General features: G+C 35.8%; 1 protein-coding gene across 6 annotated transcripts in view; it reads left to right on the top strand.

Annotated features, from left to right (window-relative positions):
- Positions 1-15090, top strand: part of Slik (Sterile20-like kinase) — a 47760-nt gene that overhangs the window by 29199 nt on the left and 3471 nt on the right. For 3 of the 6 annotated variants that reach the window (XM_085199868.1, XM_085199869.1, XM_085199874.1), the window contains 17 exons: positions 969-1166; positions 1925-2722; positions 3141-3272; positions 3788-3926; positions 4177-4283; positions 4481-4596; positions 4822-4956; positions 5558-5644; positions 6301-6403; positions 7009-7166; positions 7358-7565; positions 8057-8260; positions 8757-8911; positions 9874-10066; positions 10232-10327; positions 10616-10759; positions 11607-14672. In XM_085199868.1, coding sequence (XP_085055994.1) covers positions 969-1166; positions 1925-2722; positions 3141-3272; positions 3788-3926; positions 4177-4283; positions 4481-4596; positions 4822-4956; positions 5558-5644; positions 6301-6403; positions 7009-7166; positions 7358-7565; positions 8057-8260; positions 8757-8911; positions 9874-10066; positions 10232-10327; positions 10616-10759; positions 11607-12482 — 3849 coding nt within the window. In that variant the 3' untranslated portion in view covers positions 12483-14672. Of the gene's footprint in view, positions 1-968; positions 1167-1924; positions 2723-3140; positions 3273-3787; positions 3927-4176; positions 4284-4480; positions 4597-4821; positions 4957-5557; positions 5645-6300; positions 6404-7008; positions 7167-7357; positions 7566-8056; positions 8261-8756; positions 8912-9873; positions 10067-10231; positions 10328-10615; positions 10760-11606; positions 14673-15090 lie in introns of those variants that run through there. The other 3 variants (XM_085199870.1, XM_085199872.1, XM_085199871.1) reach the window with 3 other exon arrangements.

Raw genomic sequence — 15090 nt, 5'->3', positions numbered from 1 at the left:
TTTGCGAACGAAAGTCGAACTTAAGTGAAGTTTGATGCTACAACAATTACAATCGAAACCATAGTGTAATAAGTATAATACAAGCAATTGTGGCTGAATATCATATTTATAAAATTTTCTTTTCCTTAAATTTAAAATATAGGGTGGAAGAGGCAGCAATCCTTTTACTGAAATTGCATGTAGGGCAAAATTTCAAACCCAGACCTAAAGAAATTAATTCTAACGATTTTTATTCATACCTGTATTTCGTGTGACACACACATACGTGTGCGACGTTGCAGCTTTGACACGTACGTGTGTGCGTGTATTCATATTTTAAAACGATAATTTTATTGTTTTCTTGTTTGAAAAAATAACTTTTTCATTTTTGGGAATTATTTTTTTCTGAATTATATTAGGCTTTTATAGAGTAGGTAAACTGTGGTTTCATTTAAAGTAGTGTTGACAATTCCATCCTGTATATTACGGCATATTACTTATTTTATTCGCCAAAGAAATCTTGATATAATATTCATAAGTTGCTACAGACACGACTATGATGGCGTTATAAATTGTATCTGTTTCGTTATAATTTGTATTGCTAAAATGAATTTATCATTTAGTATTTTCTTTTTTTTATAATATATGTGTAGTGTATTTATATATGCAAAGAATATATGTTTATGTAGTTTATGAATGTATAATTGTATATATGTATGTATCTTTTTTACAGTGTCATGTTTCATCTATTAGTATAAGTATTTTGTTTATTTTTTTTTCTTTTACTGTTAATTGCATTGTGCTCTCCCCGCTGTTTTGATATATATCCACTTCCACTGGTTGGCTGGAAGAGATTTCTTTTAGAAATAAGTCCACCCTTGTCAACTATTTTATTCATTTTATATTACTGTATGTTTGTTTTATGCAATAAAGAATATAAATCATTTTACACAATAAAATTGTTAATTAACATTACACATTATACACAGGCACCGAAGAAAGAGAAAGGCCCCGCGCCGCCACCCCCGGGCGCGGTGTCGCCGCCCCCGCCCTCGATATCCCCATCGCCGCCAGCGCCCCCATCGCCTCCGTCGACGGCGCCCCAATCGCGTGCCGCCCGCAAGCAGCCTGCGCCTCCCCCGCCCGCCACCCCACATGTGACCGTGGCCGGGGATATTGTGGAGCAGGTGGGTTTTATGGATTTTTCTTTTGTTTCAAAAAATCATGACATTCGAATAGGAGAATTTGGTAGTTCTTTTGTCTGTCTGTCGTTATATTATCTGTCTGTAATTTAATCTAATTACTATAGCTATTTGGCTTGATCTTTACTATTTTCTAAACTATAAAATTAAATTAGTTCAAATCAGTTTCACTCTGTATCCCGCACACTGCAGGGTAGGCAGAGGGAACCTAGTGTTAAGACACTCCGTTCCCCACTTTCTGCCGAATTATGGAGGCATTGCGTGTTGAGTGGCAGAACTCAACGCCGCGCTTTGCCTCGTCACCATAGCGAAGAAATGGAAATACAAACAAATAAATATTTTACTTCCTCGAGTGGGATCGAACCCACAACCGTTGCTTTACAATCACACCCTTGTGCCGCTGCGCTACGGCGGCCTTTTCTAAATAATGATGATATATTTTTAGATATTTGATTTTTATTTATTTATTTGAGTTTCTTGCCGGCTCTTCACAGCAGAACTGCCTTCAGAACCGGTGGTAGCTTTTTGCTTATATGTTCATTCGACGATTCAAAAGTGCTTATGACACTCCATTTGAATAAAGAATATTTCGAATTTCATACCAGAGAAAGTTGAGCTAAGCTAATAAAATATATCACCTCGAGTGAAAATCGAACCCACAACCATCGCGTTTACAGTCGGTCCTAGTGTCGTACGACCTTAAATTCATACATATTTTATTCTAAATAATGTTATATCTTTAGGTATGCCGCGATGCAGAGAAAGCTGTAGAAGATAAATCAGATAAAAAAGAAATAAAGCAAGTTAATGATAAGGATGTTAAACCAAAGCCTGATGATAGAATAACAACTCCTGAACTGATGGATGACAACCGAGCTGTCAACGGTACCACAGATGAAAAACCAAGCGAAAGTAACAAAACTAGTCCCACAGATAAAATAAGCTCAGATGTCAAGAAATTTAATTCAGAAGCGAATAAAATCGTACAAGTCAAACGGTCCAGTTTAGAAATTAAGGACGTCACTGTCACAGGTATAAAATCTAATGTAGAAATCAATAATGATAATAAATTTAGTAAAGGCAAAGAGAATAGAGATGTCATAATGAATGTTGACGTTTCACCTGTGAAAAAGACGAGCACAGATATGAATAAAGTGACAACAGACAATAAATCTAAAATTGAAGTAAGAAAGAGCGCCGATGACGTCAGACTGACGGAAGTCAAAGACAGGCGGAGCACGGAAATGAGTAAATCTAGTATAGAAATAAACAACGAAATCAAACCGGAAGTGCGCGCCATAACGGAAATCATCAAAAACGATAAAAAGGAACGTTCCAGATCCAGTTCAACGGAAATATGTGAGAATAAGAGAGTTAGCGCTGAAGTAAGTCGCATAGAGTCAAGGTCTAGATCGGTGGATGATAAGGACAGGTACAGTGTGGAAGTGAAGAGAGAAAGGGATAGAAATAGCAAAGATTACTCGAGGTCGAGCTCAATAGAGGAAAGCAGTGTGAGACAGGTGGAGGTACGGCCGGTTACGGTTAGTGTATTTTGTTTCGTTTCACACTTTTTTATATATATGTGTTATAACTAAACACTACACGTGTTTTTTTTTCAAGTTTTCCAAAATATAAATATATTACCTATAACTGTATATTCTTATTTCTCTGGTAGTTAAATTTTTACGCTGTAACTCACATATATCAGGGTAGGTGGAGGGTACACCCCGTTTTCCACACACCGCCTAATATTGGATGAATTGTATATTAGGGGGCGTAGCTTTACGCTGCGCTTTGTCTTGATACCAAAACGAGAAAATAGAAATAGTTTAAATTACCCAAACTGGATTCCTACTTTCAGCTGTCGCATTTACAGTCAGCTGAAACTTGTTAAAATAAATAATAAAAACATATTTTTTTCTGACACATCTTTATAATTTCACCTATTCTATTCCACAGCCGACCCAACAAGCGGTGACAGTGGTAGCAGTCAGTGCGGAGCCCAACTCCTTGGCGTCGGCGCCCGTCGGCCTCGTCACCGTCACCACCACGCACCCGCCGGTGCTTAACACCGCTGCGCCGGTAATGAATGTACTACTCTCTGCTTAATACCTAGTGACTTTGAATATCGTTCACTATAACACTGCTTACTATACATTGTTTACTTTTTTTTTATAGCTTAACGCTGAACTCCGCACATAGGTGAGGAGGCAGAGGGTACCTGGGAACCTAGTGTAACTATAAATGCGACGATTGTGGCTTCGTGTCCTATTCGGGGAAATTAATTATTTAATATTTTCATTTCCTCACTCTGGTAACAACGTAAAGCCCGGCGTTGACTTGCGCCACGCAATGCTCCGAAAGTTCGGCGAAAGGGGGGAACGGAGTGTCTAGGCGATATATCCCGCTATACGCAGGATACAGCGTGAAGCTGAAAAATTATATTAAAAACAAGTACTCATTTCAATAAAAACTTAATTGTTTTAATTTCTTTTTGTTCTTTTATAAAAAAGATAGCTTAATAAGATGACTTTGTAAAATTTAAATGTAATTTATATTTATTTGTTAAATGTTACTTATGGTTTTCTATTTTTTTCTGTTTTCAGTTACCACAAAATGCAGTAACGATATCTACGACGCCACCGATGGATGAGGTTGTAGTGGTACGTGCCGCCTCGTCCGATGATGATGATGCCTTTGCACCGTCCTCCTTGGACTCGCTGGACTGCACTAGCTGCTATAATGGTATGTTGTGTACTAAAAAAGAAACATTTAACTGTGTTATATGACAAATTATTGATCAAAAGTGTTTTTTTTTATTATGCGTAAAAACTTGAAGATTATGTGAGATTTTTATTTTTATTTGATTATTAGACTAATATATATTAGACGTTATCTAAATAAATTCAAAATTCTCACATTTACAACATAAATATGTATTTAACTAATCATAATTAAAATATGATATTTTGCTATATACTTTTTTTCTTTGTAGAAAAGAGTCGCGGAAGAAGACTTGATAGCAGTGAAGTGCTGATACTGAGCCCCGGCATCAGTGACTCCGGTGTCTTTGATGACAGCCAGCATAATCATCTCAACTTGGTATATTTTGTTTTGTTTTTTTACCTTGCTTAACATATTTTTATTTGGTGAAGCTGTAACAAATTGTGTAATAGATTAATGCTCCTAATAATAGCTTTCCTCATATATATTTTACGGAAAGACAGCTATCAGTTAAAAGTTTTGTATATGTATAGATTATTATGTTCTAAAAAATTTTTTATTTAACTTTATTTTAGGACACATCTCATGTGTCGGTGGTCACGGTGGGCGAGGAAGTACGAGTACGCGATTCAGGGTCAGCGCACGGGCATTCGCAAGCACCGCCTCGACTCAGTCCTGATAGCTTTGAGAGGTAGGTTGTATAGTGGAAACAGGATTCAATTCAAGCCCTGAAAAGGGTTGTCTGCAATTTAATTTTTTTATGTCAGTTGTGCTAACTTTGTTGAATTTTTCTTACTTTTCATCATTTATCATTTAAAACTATAAAATATATATACACATATATTTTTCATTACAACCTAAACAAGGCAAGAGAGTCTAACTTGATAATTAAAAATAATGTATTTCTCAAATCCAGTGGTAGATCTCAATCGGACAGCGGATCAGTAGCGTCAGAGAGGTCTCGACGCGGCGACGCAGACTCCCTCGCCACCAGCACCACCGCCACTACCGCCTCTCACGACTCCCACCACATGATCAATGGAGCTGCCAAGTACATATATTATTTACCAACTACTTATATTATATAAAAACTTCTATATTAATATTATCTAGTCGTGGCGCAGGGGCACATAGTGTGACTGTAAAATGGTCTGGTTATGGTTTTGTCCGCCATTCAATACGCAATGCCCCCAGAATTCGGCAGATAGTGGGGAACGGAGTATCTTAACACTAGATTCCCTCTGCCTATCCTGCTGTGTGCGGTATAAATGTGAAGTTACTAACAGTAATATAGTTTATACATCAGAATAACACATAAGCTACAAACAATAAGTTTAAGGGAGCGAGGCCGCGGTTGTATTGCTAGTCTTTACATAAATCGTATATTATGTGTTATTCTGACGTATAAACTATATTACTGTAGTGTTCTATCAAAATGGAACAAACATCCAGACTCACAAATTTTCACATTTACAATATACATTCAAAGTTTCTTAATGCATGATGATTCTTTTAGAAATTTCTTAGTATTTATATATTTTTTTATTAAATCAAAAGTTATCTTATTCTGTTATATCTATTGGAATGAGCGAAAGAAATACAAAAAGAAAATAAAATATTCAGAATGTTAAGAATATTTGTTTATTTTACAGAATGAACTCAGAAAATCAAAACATTGATACAGAAGAAGTGGTGCTCAGGAGGAAGCCGCAAGATGGACAACCTAACAGAATACAAAGGTTTGTATTATTTATTTTATATTAACACAAATAAATAATAACTATGTAGTAAAGGTGGAGGCCGCCGTGGCTCAGAAGCGCAAGCATGCGACTGCAAACGCAACGGTTGAGGGCTCAATTCCTATTCGGAGTGATGAAATATTTATAAATATTTTCATTTCCTCACTCCGGAAACGAGGCAAAGCGCAGTGTCGAGTTCCGCCACTAGACACGCAATGCCTCAACAATTCAGAGGAAAGTGGGAAACGGTAGAGTTTTAAAATTACAATAGTAGTTTTTCTTAGTTCAGACCAACCAATATTTGACGAGATTGTTGGTAGTGTGGTGGCAAATATTGGACCAACGACAAAATATTTGTATTCAATTGCTTTTTAAATACCGCAAATATAATCTGTGTTATCGAAATATGAAAAGGCACTCTTCCTGAAGCCTCACCGTTTCGCTGATTATTCAAGCACACTAAGACATTTTAACGCGTCCGCTCGTTGGCGATGGTTGGACCATACTAAAATCAAATCAGAACACAATACACTTTTTGTGTTCTTATTTCTCGAGCCGTTTTTAGACTGTAACCCCTAATCTATGTTTAATTGAAAAAAAAATTATAAGTACCAACATTTTAAATTATTGTAAAATTAATTAATTGCTTTTAATAGGTCTAAAGAAGACATCCACATGGCTAACCTGAAGAAAAAGACGAGAAAACGTACGAGAAAGTTCGAGATCGATGGCGTTATGGTTACCACTACTACGTCTAAGGTAATCTATATGAAATAATAATAAAAACATATTTCTTTGTTTGGTATATGTGTGTATTGTTCAAGAAATTGGTGTCAGTTTTGACAGATGTTCGGTTTTTAGCGATTTTTTCTTCATTTTATTATTTTATGGTACAACTTGGTCAGTGGTAGAGTCCGACGGCCCCCTTTATTTTGACATTCTTTTGACTAGAAATGGGACACATTACCATTTCGTATATATTATCTCAAATTATCTCCACAACTTCACGATGATGTGACTTTTTTAAATGTTACATAAATATTTAATTAATTGATGCCAACAATATTTTTGAACGATTTTGGCGCAGCGTCTGACTATAAACGAGACAGATGTAATTTTGATTTCTCACCTTGGCAACAAGGACAATCGCGGCATTGATTTCTGCCATTTATATGCAAATATCTTTTTCAAACGCTCCTATATACGGGGCACAGTGTGAAGCTGAAAAAACAATTTATAGGATTTATCCAGCCGAGGTTGAAACTACGAAACGTTTCATACAACTTAATGTTGTAGGTAATCTCAGTTAAAATGACAATTTTACATGTCCAAATATTTTTTTCCCTATATATATTATATTATAGGTAATATGGGGTGATGAAGAAAGTGGTCGCACCTGGGACGACCATGCCCTCCGTAAACAGGAACTGCGTGAGATTAAAATGCTGCAGAAGCAGGAGCAGAAGCAGTTCCAGGACCTGAACGCCAAAGAGACACAGCTAAAGGATCAGCAGGATAAGAGGTGAGAGGGTGTTTTTGTATTAGGTCATATTTTTTGGTGATTTCGTGAATGAAGTCTAAATAAATTGGAAGTTGTTTTTTTTACTTTCACAAAATTTAAATTTCTTTAGTCTTATTTAAAAGATAATTGAGAAATGATACTTGAAAAACTTTTAATTATTTCTAAAAATATAATCATCCCGATGGCGACAGATTCGATGCGGAACTAGCATCGCTGTCCCGGGCACACGAATCAGATCTGGACACGCTGGCGAGAGCCCAGCGCGCCGCTGCTGAGAGAGCCGACCAGCAACTCGACGCTGAACTAAGGCAGCACGCCAAGAGACTGAGGGCCGATCACGAGCGCGACCTGCGGCACTTCCGTGACACCCTGAAGCAGGAGTTGAGGCTATTGAAACAGGTAATGCACCCGTTACCCTCGAGTTTATATGTCTTAGATCGCTCAAAAAAGGAGCGCTGTTAACTTTTACTAACTTATTTAACTTACTTGTCATTTTGATGTTGCTAAAGGTAGAAACAATTCAGTATTATATATTTGTTATTTTTTTTAAATATGCAACATACTGTGGGTGAAATCATTTATGCAGAATGTGAATGTATGGTACATTATGCGGATGATCTAGAAAAACAATGTTTTTTTTTTCATTTACAGAACATCCAATAATAATAGTTTGTGTCACGCATAAATTTTATCGATTCTATTCTTAATAATTTGAGTTTTGTGATTATAGTTAACTTATTTTAATGTCAGATTTCTTAAATCTGAAAATATTTGGTTTTTCAAAGGGAAATTAAAAAGGGAAGACATTTGTAAAAATTTTGCCTTTTGGCACTTTCATTTCGTGTTATTACTTCCACCGACGTATACATTAACAAACATTGGTCAAACAGGAAGTGGAGCTAGTGAGCAAGGACCGGCGCAAGGAGGCGTACCGCGCGGGGCGCGCGCGCCTCGACGCCGAGCACGCTGCACGCGAGCGCGCCTTCGTGGCGGCGCTGGCGGACGCGGGCGACGGCGTTCTGCGCCGCGTGCACGACAAGCACCGCGAGCGCCAGGCGCTGGCCGACCGCCAGTATCTGCAGCAGCGCCACCAGGTGCGTGCTCGACGTCGTCGATTCGTAACAGACCAAACGTGGTTTTGAGTTTCGCCATTCAGGACGCAATATCTCGGAAAATTCAGCAGAAAATAGGGAACGCAGTGTCTTATCATTAGGTTTCCTCTGCCTACCCTGCTGTACGCTCAATATAGCGTGAAGCTGTTAATTTAGTTAATTTTTTTAGAACAGTGATAACTGGATTTATTTAATAAACATAGAAAATGGTACATGGTGGAAAGTGAACTAACTAAGCTACGTTTATCAAAGTCTTACCTATTTTATATTATAATAGTGAAAGAATAATATTAAAAGAATATAATGTGAAATATTATTGATATGTTTCTAGTAAATGTTATTTTCTTAATTTTACTTTTAAAATTTATTATAGGGCTTTATGCATTTCAGTCATTAATTCAATTAAACTATCACTACAGATATATATTCTTTAATTTTATTTATATAAATAACATTATTTATTCCCCTGTGATCTCAGATAATGCGAACACGCGAAGCTGCTCTATGGGAACTGGAGGAGAAACAGATCCACGAGCGTCATCAGCTCGCCAAGAGACAACTGAAAGAGGAGTTCCTACTCCGAAGACACCAGATGCTGGTGCGCCATGACAAAGAACTGGAACAAATAAAACGGTAGGTCGCGCGACTTCTCGGGCACCGCCGTATACCGCGGGTCGCCGAGCGGCAACGCGCGGTACAAGATCTACTATTCTGTATAGACCTGTTCAGGTGACCCGCGCGGCCACATGAACGTAGGGTCTCTTTTATTTGCTATTCGTTCGTAATGAGGCCAGTCGTCGCGCAGGGGCACAAGACGACGCGACGACGAAGACGTGCGACTGTAAACACGACAGGTCGTGGGTTCGATTCCCATTTGAGGACATTTTATATTTAATAATTTCATTTGTTCTCTATGGTAACGAGGCAAAGAGCGGCGTTGTGTTCCGCCACTCAACACGCAATGCCTTTAGAATTCAACAGAAAATGAAGATCGGAAGTTAATGGGAACGGTGTTGACACTACATTCCCACTATAAATTTATTTATGTGAAAATATTATGTATGTTAAAAGAATAGTTAGATATTGTGATATGATGTTACCAATATTGGTTATGTTCATAATGTTAATACCAGGAATAGGCTTGACCTTAGTGCTCCTGTACTCGATTACGTCAAATCCGTAATTCTTTTATTACGGGTATAAGCTTTTACAATAGGATCCCAGAAAACGTCAGAGAATTTTCTATATTACGATTAAAAAAAATGTAAAAAAGACGGTTGTGTGTTAAAGATTATTACCAAATCAATGATTTTATAAATGATAACACACTTTGGGAATGAAATGCTCCCTCCCGTCTGTTTCAAAGGTATCATTGTCACAAATAATTAAATATATATTGTATAAAATTGTTTAAAAAAAGTTCCGCTGAGTTTCTTGCACCTGCTCATCTCAGGTCTGAGGCATTAAATTTAGTGATCTGGTGGTAAATTATTTGACGTTAAAAACATTTTTTATTTTGAATAAACTTATTTGAATTTGACGCGGTGTACAGCGTGAAGCTTTAAAAAAAAATTTAATTAATTAATAATTCGCAGAAAGAACAGCCGTAAAGAGGAAGAGCTGGCAAAATGTCAAGCTTTAGAGAAGAGATCTCTTCCCAAGCGCATAAGAGCCGAACAAAAGGCTCGTGAGATGATGTTCCGCGAGTCACTGCGCATCGGCGCCGCACCTGCGCTCTCCGCTACACTCTCCTCCTCACACGAGGACGACAGGGAGAGACTCAAGAAGGTAATCGCTTTGAAATCAGTGACAGCTAACTTCAGAGCGGACACGACTCGTCGACATTAGACTGCTTGGCGGACGGGGAGTCTTAACACTAAATTCCTCTACCTACCCTGCTATATGATACAGCGTGAAGCTATTAAAAATGTTAACTTTATCGTTTTGTTCTAGTTCCAAGAGAACGAGAAGCGTCGTTACCGAGCTGAACAACAGCGGCTCGCAACCAAACACGCTAAGGCAAGGGAAGAGCTCAAAGCGGCGGGAGAGGTATCTATTTTATATTATATATCTTATAGTGACCCAAACGCGGCTTCGCCCGCTTTAACGAATTGTATGTTATAGCCAAATTATACAAAATGTTCACATAATTGTATTGTATAAATTATTCTGGTTTGTAAACTATGGTATTGTAATGTAAAGTTTCATTTAAATCCCTTTGGTAGTTTTTCTGCGAAAATGGAACAAATAGTTGTGAGATCGATTTCAACAAGAAAGAATATATGAAAACAAGTAGTATTATTAGTATATTAATAGTATATTTCCTTCTTTTTCCAGGCCCTCCTCCGTGAACTAGAACAGTATCAAAATGAGAAGCGCAAAGCGCTAATGAACCACGAGAGCGGCAAGATGAAGGCCATCGAGGAGAAGTACGCGCACGAGCTGAAGTTATGGCGCGCCACGCTTGCTGATAGGAAGACGGTGAGATTTCTTTATATGTATATATATACACACCAATATACATACACGAACACCAGATATACTCAATTATTCATATTATTTGATTTAAAAACATACACACGTATACATACATTCACACAATAGAAGGAGGGGATACTATTTTCCATGTCTTTATATTTATGACATTGTTAAGTTGCTAAAGTCAACGCTATGCTTTTTTTTGGCCTGGAGTGGAAAAATAAAGCCATTCTCCCTCATAGGAATCGAAGCCACAACTATTGCGTTTAAACTGAGAGACTTCACCTTATTCTTCGCATCGGACACTATAACGGAACACCTTAATTGTCTATTTTACAATATCTCTAATAATAATAATAAATGAAATTGTTAAAAAATTACACAAATAAACACATTAAAAAAATATTAATCTGCATGAATGTTCATCATGTTATATTATATATAAAGAAATATAGCTATTTAGTTTTCATTTTAAAAATTTTACTAGTTTACGGGAAATCCCTATTATCGGATGGAAAGATATGTGATATGATGTCACAATATGTCTATTTACGTATGTTTGTATTATATAGTTTTATTCTAAATAGTTATATTTGAAATGTTACGCATGGCATGTAATATTAAGCATGAGCATGGTTCGCTTCCAACTAAATTGGTGGTGGGTTCATTTAAAAAAAATATACGATATATTTGGTTTTTTGCCTTTATGATCTATATTGTATACAAAATTATTAGACAATATCTTGACTGTCTCAAGAAGCACTGTATTAAGGTTCTGGTTAACACCAAAGGATGTATGTTTGTGCCGTCACACTCACAACGCTACACTAAATACAAACATTGTCAACAGAAACTCATACAAACCTTCGAGAAACAATTAGACGATCATGAAGCCAAGTACGGAATAAAAATACCGGACAGAAGTGTCTACATGGAAGTTCCGTGGCCCAAAAATGTATTACAGCATGTCTTATCCGCATATCATCAAAGGAATTCCTTCATAGGATCGCTGTCACGATCTAGAACAAGTCTGAACTTAGTAATATCTAATAGTAATACTCCCAGCTTAGACAGACGTAGGAGTATCAGTCCAAATACTAACTTCCGCCAAACAAAATCGGCGGCTACGAGTGCCACAAGTACAACGAAACGTGGGAAACTAACGAAAGCCCAAAGATATGGGTCAACTTCGAATTTGAAGTTAGTATCAGAAAAGATATCCGGATTCTCCGTATTTAATGGGCCAGAGGAAAGAAGAGATCCTATCATGGCGTACGATGATGTACCAATAGAAAGAGTTGGAAAAATTGATGAAGAACCAAGAAAATCATTTGAAAGAACCAAAGTTGAACGAACTCCGATTGCTATTAAAAATACGAAAAAAATAAACAGGCAGAGCTTAAGCGATCATTTGTTCAAGAAAGTGAATAATGAGCCTCTAATGAAAAGAAGTATATCACAGCAAAGTCTCAAACAAGACATAGCAATGGAGGCCGTTATGATCGATATGCCGTCTTTAGAAGGCAAATACGATACATTCAAAAGTGGTACTACAATACAGAGCACTGGCAGTGATGAAGAAAAATATTTCAGTCGATGGGGACCCATACGAGGGTCCAATAGCTACTCAAATGCTCCAAATGTACCTGTCAGTCAGTTGTCGACGCTAAATTTGAAAGATATATCCACAGATAAAGCAAAGGAACCACCGGATTCTATTGTCTAAAATTTTAATGATACAGCCTGAATGTTTTATAGTCTGTGGCTTATTTTTTACATGTGGTTGTTTTTTTAATATTTAAATTAATAATGCTTAAACGTATTAAATTTGATACAAGGGCGGTATTTTATGTCTAATAGGGAAAGCGTGCACTGGTGACTTTTGTCACGGTGACAATAAATTTTTTGTCACTGACATGTCACCATACTTTTCGCGACTGCACGCACTTGCGATGACAGTGACGAAACTTTTTACATTTGATACAATGGATCTCGAAGAGATGGTTGTCTGTGCACTTATATTAAGAAATAGAAAAAAAGCAAACGTAGAAAATATTGGCTTTCAAATTACTATTTGAATAATCCTTTAGGGATTTGTCATAGGGCAATGGCCTCAACTCAATTTCTTTCAATTAGTATTGTCATTGTCTATTTCATCTTCATGAAAATACACGTTTTGCCTTGGTGATGAATTTGACGCCATTATTGAAACAAAAATTCGGTGCTGCAATGCAACACGCTGCTGTTTCATGTTTATGCGGAAGACGACTAGTATGGAAACCGCAAGGGGGAGGGGGAACGAAGTGACATTTAGTTGCTAATGCGCGCACGGGCATACAAATCTATGGACGCGGTGACAGTTGCGTCACCGGCGTGTTGCCGTTCTCCGCGGACAAAAAGTCACCCAATTGTCACGTATCCAAATGCGCGCACCTTCATTAAGTGTGATGTGTATACGGTGACAGTGACGCAACAGTCACGGTGACAAAAATCACTAGTGCGCGCTATGCCTTATATATAGATATTGCGTATAAATGAGACTTAATGACGCTTCCAATTTTCATGGCTATCGAAAATTCTTCAAACGCCTTTCCCAGTGTTACTTCCAAATTTTGAATATAGATGTAGTGGACAAGTCGTTTTGTTTTGTTTTTTAAAGTGTAATTACTCTTTGCGCTAGTCTTATTTATCTGTGTTTTGGATATAGACCAAAAACATTTGTTCAGTGCTGCCATAATAATATCATTAAATACTTTATTTTTTGATATTAATAAAATATTTGTTGCAAACCAAATTGAATCCTTTTGAAATTATAAAATATATTTTTTTATATTATTTGTATATTCACAGATAATATAATAATGCTCATTATTTCCTTCCAAGTCCGAATAAAATTTTAAATTACGTGTTCTATGCACATAATTTTAAATTATATTATTAAATAAAATATTGCATTTATGATATTTTGGTCTAAATTAGATTTAAATTAGATTATTGAAAAGAAGTGGAGTAAGCCTTAATTAAGATTTATAAAGACATTCCATGTGCCTAAACCTAGTTTACCAAATTAAATGAAATAAATATTTTTTATTATTGTTAAATGTTAATATTATAATGTTTGCCTTGTAATATTGTAGAATGAAAAAATATGCCTTTAATGGTCCATTTCATTGAAATTATTTATATGATTGCTTTTAGAATAGGTTACAATCATGTTTTAGCTTTATTTAATCTATAGGTTTATTGAAATATGCATGTCTTTTACTATTTAGATATGTAATATAAAATTTATGTACAAATATAATTATTAAATACTAACATAATTTTAAGATCTACTCTAAACGAAATAATGCTGTTTTTTTTATATTAGGATTAATAAATTGACATCTGTGCTACTTGCCAGGTGTTAGTGATTTGACTAACGTCAATATTACATACCTATATTTTATTTCACTGCAGTTTAAAATTGATATTTTTTTCCATAAAAAACCCATAATAAGCATTTGTTAGTCATACACGACGTTTTAATAGTTTACATTTTTTTACTCTTATTTAACATATAATTATTGTCTATCTATAGGTATCTTAATCCACAAGTTAAATTATATAATATAGTTTTTAGAATTTTGAACTTCCAACCAATTGTGGACTATTTCTGGTCCATTTTTAATTCTAATATATAATTATACTTACTGTTAAAAATTCTCAAAAAGATACCATATCTTTATATGAAAATAGTTATTTTTCCTTTTTTTTAACATTTTATATCAAAATTAGTCCAGTATTGGTCCCAATCATTTCCACAACATCCTTCCTATAATTGAAAGAGTATTTTAAAGCTTATTGCTGGCAAATATCGACTAAATGCTTGATATAATTATAATAAACTTGTAAATAAAGATGTTATGTTTCTAAATATTTGCCTTATTTCTTATGGTGGTGGTAAATACCTGTAAATATCATTTAAAAACAAAAAAACCTTATTTCCTTCGCTTAATTTAAAAAAGTAATTAATATGTACACTACGGTCAACGAGTCGTTAAACGAAATCGTCGAAGTTAGCTGTAAACGGCTGCTCAGATTTGATTTTAAGATTTTTTATACTTTTCATTATTTTTTTCTCGAGACAATGCGATATATATCAAATATTCGACATATATCGACTCGTCGACAGTACTGTATTATAAGTATACATACTTATCAAAATCATAATAATGTTTGAACTTTACAGCCGCAGCTTTTAAATTGAAGTTGAACATAAAATAATTGTTAGTTCATTTTAATAATTCCGTTGTAAGCATGGTTACTAATAAATAACAAGGTGAGGTGATTTA

This window comes from Heliconius melpomene, chromosome 17 (genome assembly GCF_056956725.1).
Source record: "Heliconius melpomene rosina isolate 202511_hmr_F chromosome 17, ASM5695672v1, whole genome shotgun sequence".
Lineage (NCBI taxonomy): Eukaryota > Metazoa > Arthropoda > Insecta > Lepidoptera > Nymphalidae > Heliconius > Heliconius melpomene.
The sequence above is the reverse complement of the archived record's forward strand: the minus strand, read 5'-3'. Positions and strand labels throughout refer to the sequence as shown.